The sequence below is a fragment of the Triticum urartu genome, chromosome 3, assembly GCF_003073215.2.
Source record: "Triticum urartu cultivar G1812 chromosome 3, Tu2.1, whole genome shotgun sequence".
In the NCBI taxonomy this organism is placed as follows: Eukaryota; Viridiplantae; Streptophyta; class Magnoliopsida; order Poales; family Poaceae; genus Triticum; species Triticum urartu.
In genome coordinates this window covers 568,930,321-568,937,527 of record NC_053024.1, presented here as the reverse complement: position 1 = coordinate 568,937,527, position 7,207 = coordinate 568,930,321, and the positions used below count along the sequence as shown (strand labels likewise).

Sequence of the window (7,207 nt, the reverse complement as noted above, 5' to 3'; positions counted from 1 at the left end):
TCTTGCAATGGGAGAAGTGCTTAGCTTTGGGTTCAATCTTGCGGTGTCCTTTCCCAATGACAGTAGGGGCAGCAAGGCATGTATCGTATTGTTGCCATCGGGGATGAAAATATGGGGTTTTCATCATATTGCTTGAGTTAATTCCTCTACATCATGTCATCTTGCTTAATGCGTTACTCTGTTATTTATGAACTTAATACTCTAGATGCATGCTAGATAGCGGTCGATGTGTGGAGTAATAGTAGTAGATGTAGAATCGTTTTGGTCTACTTGACACGGACGTGATGCCTATATTCATGATCATTGCCTTAGATATCGTCATAACTGTGCGCTTTTCTATCAATTGCTCAGCAATAATTTGTTCACCCACCGTATTATTTTCTATCTTGAGAGAAGACTCTAGTGAAACCTATAGCCCCGGGGTCTATTTTCCATCATAAAAGTTTCCAATCTACAATATTAGTTTCTGTTTTACTCTTTTTGCAATCTTTTACTTTCCGATCTATAAACCAAAAATACCAAAAATATTTACTTTACCGTTTATCTATCTCTACCAGATCTCACTTTTGCAAATAACCGTGAAGGGACTGACAACCCCTTTATCGCGTTGTGTGCAAGTTGTTTGATTGTTTGTGTAGGTATTCGGTGACTTGTGCGTTGTCTCCTACTGGATTGATACCTTGGTTCTCAAAACTGAGAAAAATACTTACTCTATTTTGTTGCATCACCCTTTCCTCTTCAAGGAAAAAACCAACGCAAGCTCAAGAAGTAGCACATACTCGACTTCAGCCCTACTGGATGGACGCACTAAAATTGATGGATGGATGCAAATATTGAATAAGTGTAGACCAGAAATTGAAGATCGGTGGATCTGTGTGCTCCACCATGGAGATGCAGGGGTTTTTCTATTATTTTCATTTTTTCTAAAAGATAGTAGGTCCTAGTACTTGTCATGTTTGGTACTAATTAACTACTGGATGTTTGTATTGTCGATTGTGTTTTGACTACCATATGCTGGGTAGCTAGCTACTAGGATGACAACAATTAGTTGGTGCATTTTTAGTCATGATTGATAACAAATAGCTAGTGGTTAATGTATGATGCAATGTGTTGTAATTTCTTGTCGCAATCAATGTAATGTCGCAGCGTATTGTAATTTTTGATATGGGTATTATGCAAAACCTATATGTGGCATCAAAAATATTGCCATGACTGCGAAAACTTTTATTTGCATGACTAAGCTTTCAGTGGCGAATGCTCTAATCCGCCCGCCACTACTACAACTTTCACCAGTGGCGGGCATCTAGGTAGGACCGCCACTAGAGAGTTTTTACTAGTGGCGAGCACGTGACCGTCACTGATGCCATGTTAGCAGTGGCTGGAGGTCAATGACGGGCGCCCCTGAGAGCCTTGTCCGCCATTGCTGGGCTTTTGCCGTCCGCCACTGCTAGGCATTCTTGCAGTAATGTGGGGTTCTAGTTAAATGGTTTTTGATCAGAGGTATCTATGAGAATAGGGAGATGAGGTTTGGTAACCAGGGCACCACCGAAAATCCATCTCTGCACCCGAGTTCATCTGCACCAGCGCTAACGAAAAAAATCAAAAGAAATACTAGAAAAATTCAAAAAATTCCAATTTTTTTTGTGCGGTAGACAATTTGATGCGTGAGGTCTGCTCCATTTTCCACATCATTTGGACATTAGAGGAACTCTCAGCAAAAAAGACAAATTGAGGGTCTGTAAAAATGTTTACTGTTCATTACTGTTTTGGTTCGATTTGTCTTTTTTGCTGAGAGCTCCTCAGATGTCCAAATGACTTGAAATTGGAGCGAGCTCACGCATCAAATTGTCTACCACACAAAAAGTAGGTTTTTTTTTAATTTGTTTCTAACCGGGTGCAGATGAGCCTAGGCACCGAAACGCCTTACTCGGGCACCACTTCTTAGCTAGGATGGAGAATTCTTTCTTGGGTGAATAATTGGTTAAGTTGGGACGCGGAGTATATACTCCTGAGCTCAAATGCTCCCTAATGAACAGTAAAATAAAAAAAGTAAAAAATTCTAAATCTTTTGGGTGTAAACTTTGAAAAATGTTTTGTGTGCTTACAAAATTCATCATAAAATGACATTTCTAGAAGTCGTGGTAAAAAAATAAAAGTAATGCTCGAAAGTACCTTTGGAGTGCTGATTTTTTTGCTATGGCTTCCACGAATGTTGTTTCGGGGTGAAAATTTTCAAGCACCGAGAACATTTGTCAAAGTTTGCATTGAATTTTTTTTTCAATCTTTTTTCTTCCTCAGAATTTACTATTCACCTCGAGCTCAAATGAGTTGCAGAGTTATTGAAAAGTCTCTCGAATTACTGCGCAACCTTTAGCCGACAATATTCTTTCTTGGATGAATAAGTGATGAAGAATTATTTCTTGGGTGAATAAGTGGTTAAGTTGCAAAGAAAATTCTAAGGATAGAATTCTCCAAAACTACATGAGAAATCCTTTGAATCAAAGATGTCGGTTGTAAGCATTAAGAAACTAACAATGTCTAAAATTTAAAAATGAAGTGCCTTTTAAATTTGTCCTCTATTGTCGGGCACTATGGCGGTGAAGACTTACCAGTAAGGCTATCTCTTGCATAAACTCTTACTTGAACCCTTTGAAACACAAAACGTGATGTTCTGAACTTGACATGCTCTTGATATAATGGTCAACACAATTATGATACTCTACAAATTATATGTGTTTTCGAGTTTATAATCCAAATATTAGAATAATATCAGTGGTCCAGTAGAAGTTTATACAGTACATACAATCAAAATTTCCCCTATATAACAATCAAAATCACCGTGCGTTCTTTGACTGGACGTGGTCGCCACACGCCCGACGCACGCGCCCCCGAACGGTGGGGGATCTGGCGCCGGTGCCAGGGCACGCCACGGCTCGGCGCCAGGTCCGCCATGGCATACTACCCAAATCCGACACCATCACCAACCCACCATCATCAGTCCGTCACCGTCCGTGCGACCTCCGGCTCCTCGAATCCGTCCCGCCTACCCCCTCCGGTTCTTTTCTTACCGCGCCCCGGCTCCGCTCACCCACCTGCCACCTCCCGCTCCGCCGTGACGCGGCGGATCCCAGAAAAGAAAAGAAATTCTCCGATCCCCCACCACCTCGCTTTCGACGCGAGGAACGCCCGACCGGCGAGCGAAACCGCGCCACCAACCGCCGGCCGCTCGGGCAGGCAAGCCGCGGCCCGCCTCGGTCTCTCCGGCCGACACCCCGCGTCACCCCCGTCGCAATTCGGCGGCCAGACCCACGCAAATTGCGTCCTTTTCCCGTCTTCTTCCTCCCGGTTAGTTTATAACCTGCCTGCCCATCCTTGGAACAACCGAACGAGTCAGACAGGTTATGTAGTGGTGGCTTGCGCGGCTGGCCTTGGTTTTGCTTGCGGCGAGAAGCAATGGGCGGAGCGGAGGACGGGGCGCACGCGGCGGGGGGCCCCGCGTCGAACGGGCACGCCAATGGGGCCGTGGAGGAGAAGGTGGACGAGCTGCGGCGGGTGATGGGAAAGGCCGACGGGGACCCGCTCCGGATCGTCGGCGTCGGGGCCGGGGCCTGGGGCAGCGTCTTCTGCGCGCTCCTGCAGGACGCCTACGGCCACCTCCGCGACAAGGTGCAGCTCCGCATCTGGCGCCGCCCCGGCCGCGCCGTCGACCGCGCCACGGCCGAGCACCTCTTCAACGTCATCAACGCGCGCGAGGACGTCCTGCGCCGCCTGATCCGCCGATGCGCCTACCTCAAGTACGTCGAGGGCCGCCTCGGGGACCGCACGCTCTACGCCGACGAGATACTCAGGGACGGCTTCTGCCTCAACATGATCGACACCCCGCTCTGCCCGCTCAAGGTCGTCACCAACCTGCAGGAGGCCGTCTGGGACGCAGACATTGTCATCAACGGCCTGCCGTCCACGGAGACGAGGGTTGTGTTTGGGGAGATTGGGAGGTACTGGAAGGAGAGGGTTAATGCCCCAGTCATCATCTCGCTCACCAAAGGGATAGAAGCATCCCTGGATCCGGTGCCGCGGATCATAACTCCGACACAGATGATTAGCAAAGCAAGTGAGTTTCCTATAACTTTTTGTCGCCCAATCGTAATTTATTCTTCTTTCTTCACTGAAGAATTGATGTTGTCCTCTGTTGATGGTGGATTGATGTTGTCCTCTGTACTTGGTGGATTGCTGTTTGCCCTCAATTGTTGGTGTCGGTTCCCCTCCATGGGTACAAATTTGTAGCTATCGCCTATCAGCCTTTTTAATCTGGTAGGAGTACCTGATAACTATGACAGACAGTTATCAAACTTTGGTTGAAATGTCATCATGAATTATGATAAAAAAAATTGGATGCAACCGATTGCGTTGCTGACAAAATATTGATGTGGAATTGTAGAAGATAAATCCGTACATGGTTCTTGGTAAAAATATATCCAAAAATGCTTTTTTGCTCATTGCATTATACTGTAATGTTTAACTGAATTCATTGCCTTGGCTTGCTAAATACTCGTATGCTGCTATGGAAGTTGATGCTTGTGCATTACTATAGAAGTTTTTTTCATTGCATGACTTGTCTAACTGCTTATGTCCTCTTAGTCCCTAACTTTGTGCAAATAAAAAAAATCTCAAAATCTACATCAATCGAATCAACTGATCAAATGATTATGAGACATATCTCTTCTACAAATATATTATAATTGCGGCAATTAATTTCTTGGCGACTTCAGAGGTAATATCTGTGGGTGAATGGACCGCCACAAACTCAAATATTTATAAGAGTATAAGAGTAAAGGTTAAGATCTATGTAACCTTCTGTAAGTTTCGTATAGAGGGGATATAACTAATTATTGAACTTGCAGCTAAGTAATTGGTCGTATTTTCTGTTGCTTATGAATGCTCCTAGTCATTATATGTGTTTAGATTAGCAGGCTCTTCCTGAATGAATTCCTTACTCTATTTTCATGCTTCTACACACCAAAAAAATGCAACATTTTGTTCAACTGTTGTTGATCTCGGTTCAGAACTCTAGTTTCAGAGTGGTGTGTGCTGAGTGTCATGCTTTGTTTCCAGCATTTTCCTTTTGCCTATTTAACTCTGCATGTGACTTACGGATTATTGATTTTATTGCAGCTAAGGTTCCATTGGATAATATTCTATATCTTGGTGGCCCTAACATCGCGTCTGAAATATATAATAAAGAATATGCGAATGCTCGTATTTGTGGAACTGACAAATGGAGGAAACCTCTTGCTAAATTTTTGAGGCAGCCTCATTTTATTGTCTGGGATAATAGTGATCTCATCACTCATGAAGTCATGGGAGGTTTGAAAAATGTGTACGCTATTGGTGCTGGTAAGTTATGTTCGTATGTCCCACTACTTTTGCCATATTTCGACCACTATAAGTTTGTAAAGGCCATACACTTCTAAACTTTGGATTAGTTTGCCACCATAACACACTCAGTCTTACACAATGTCCTCAATAGGTAGTACTAACTTGCATCATGTTATAATGCACTAATTCCAACGAATCAGTGTCCCAAGGAGGAAAAATACACTAGTCAGTTATATCTTAGCTGTCAACATCCAGAAGAAAGATCCAATGGACAAGAAAGGCTGAAATATCTATTGTACTTCTACTTTTAATTGACATAATCTTCAGTTAGTTTGCTGAACATTGTGTTATCTTGCAGGTATGGTGGCAGCACTAACCAATGAGAGTGCTACCAGCAAGTCTGTTTACTTTGCACTTTGCACATCTGAAATGATCTACATCACCCACCTTCTGGAAGAAGAACCCGAAAAACTTGCTGGACCGTTATTAGCTGACACTTATGTCACGTTGTTGAAAGGTCGTAATGCATGGTATGGGCATAAGTTAGCTAAAGGGGAACTGACTCTGGAAATGGGTGATAGCATAAAAGGCAAAGGGACAATCCAGGTTCGCCATTTTGATTGTTGTCCGAACTTTCAACTGCTACCACAAACCTCAAGGCATACTAAATTGTGCTAACAATTCATTTCAGGGTGTCTCTGCGGTCGATGCATTTTATAAACTTCTCAGTCAGGATAGTTTGAGTGTAATGCATCCAGAAGCCAACAAATCTGTTGCGCCAGTTGAGATGTGCCCCATCTTGAAAACACTTCATAAAATTTTGATCAAGAGGTAATAATCCTTCTTATTTTTCATGATATAACAAAAGCCCTTGTGAAATAGTTCAATTGCAATTTTATTGAATTAGCTTCAAAAATACTTTCTAATGGATTTATCCATTTTTAACAAGTACATACTGTAACTGCCCAGATATAAGAACAAATTATCTCAGTAGGCATAAAGATATGTTCATTCTCCTGGCCAATTGCTACTCCAGTATGATGTTGCTATATTGTACGTTAGTAAAAGTTTGCAGCCATAATCAACTCTGTTGATTTGTTTACTCATGTGCACAGGGAACTTCCTACTGAGTCGATTCTTCAGGCTATAAGAGATGAGTCGATGTGTGACCCGCGTGAAAGAATTGAGATGGCACGGGGGCAGTCACTTTACCGACCATCTATTCTTGGTCAACCAAATGGAGATGTGAAAGCTTAGACAGATTCTCCTATCGGTTTCCTTCTTTCTATTAGTCGCTAGACGTTTTCGAAGCCCTATGTGCTCTTGTCCATTCGGCGGCTGCTGCTTCTGCTGCTGTTGTTGTAACACTAGTAAGTTCAGTTAAAAACTTTAGTTGACTATTTTGAGGAAGATGTGTTGAGTGTGTTAGTAGCTTGATGTGGTTCACACCATCTTGTGTATATAGAACAATTTAATAATGCTATTATTCTGTATCCTATTTGAAATGGAAAAACAATACAATCACATATCATGCTTCGAATGATATACCCTGTATTTTTTCAACAGTTTAATTACCTGCTCGAATAGATGTGACGTGAAGTTGCAGGTTTTATCATTTCGAGAACCAATGTGATGTACTGCAATAACCAGTGACTAGTCTTCCTACAAAGTTGGACCCGACATGATGTCATCAGGCGAATAGATGTAAGTGGACAGAGAGAACGTGGGCAACTACAGCGGTGGCAGTGTTTGACGATTCTATTATTTTTTGGTTTGCGATCCCATTCCTATTTTTTGGCTTGTGAATTTTCCATTAGTAGATTCGAGCACT

General features: G+C 42.9%; 1 protein-coding gene across 3 annotated transcripts; it reads left to right on the top strand.

The window, feature by feature from the left end:
- The first annotated feature begins 2,924 nt into the window (after positions 1-2,924).
- On the top strand, positions 2,925-6,921 carry LOC125545054 (probable glycerol-3-phosphate dehydrogenase [NAD(+)] 2, cytosolic). Of its 3 annotated transcripts, none has more exons than XM_048708909.1 (6): positions 2,925-3,299; positions 3,399-4,111; positions 5,173-5,394; positions 5,735-5,982; positions 6,068-6,207; positions 6,492-6,921. In XM_048708909.1, exons 2-6 carry the CDS (start codon positions 3,454-3,456, stop codon positions 6,631-6,633), a joined length of 1,410 nt encoding a protein of 469 aa, XP_048564866.1. In that variant the 5' UTR covers positions 2,925-3,299; positions 3,399-3,453; the 3' UTR covers positions 6,634-6,921. The 3 variants fall into 3 exon arrangements, with proteins under 3 accessions (XP_048564866.1, XP_048564864.1, XP_048564865.1); XM_048708907.1 differs by having other exon boundaries at positions 2,928-3,299; positions 3,395-4,111; XM_048708908.1 differs by having other exon boundaries at positions 3,029-4,111.
- The last annotated feature ends 286 nt before the right edge of the window (positions 6,922-7,207 follow it).

Excerpts from the sequence above, each read along its gene's own strand:
- LOC125545054 (XM_048708907.1), top strand. The coding sequence starts at position 2,951 with ATGGCATACTACCCAAATCCGACACCATCACCAACCCACCATCATCAG. Across the intron at positions 4,112-5,172 it reads ACAGATGATTAGCAAAGCAA|CTAAGGTTCCATTGGATAAT; the intron begins GTGAGTTTCCTA and ends ATTTTATTGCAG. Across the intron at positions 6,208-6,491 it reads CATAAAATTTTGATCAAGAG|GGAACTTCCTACTGAGTCGA; the intron begins GTAATAATCCTT and ends TCATGTGCACAG.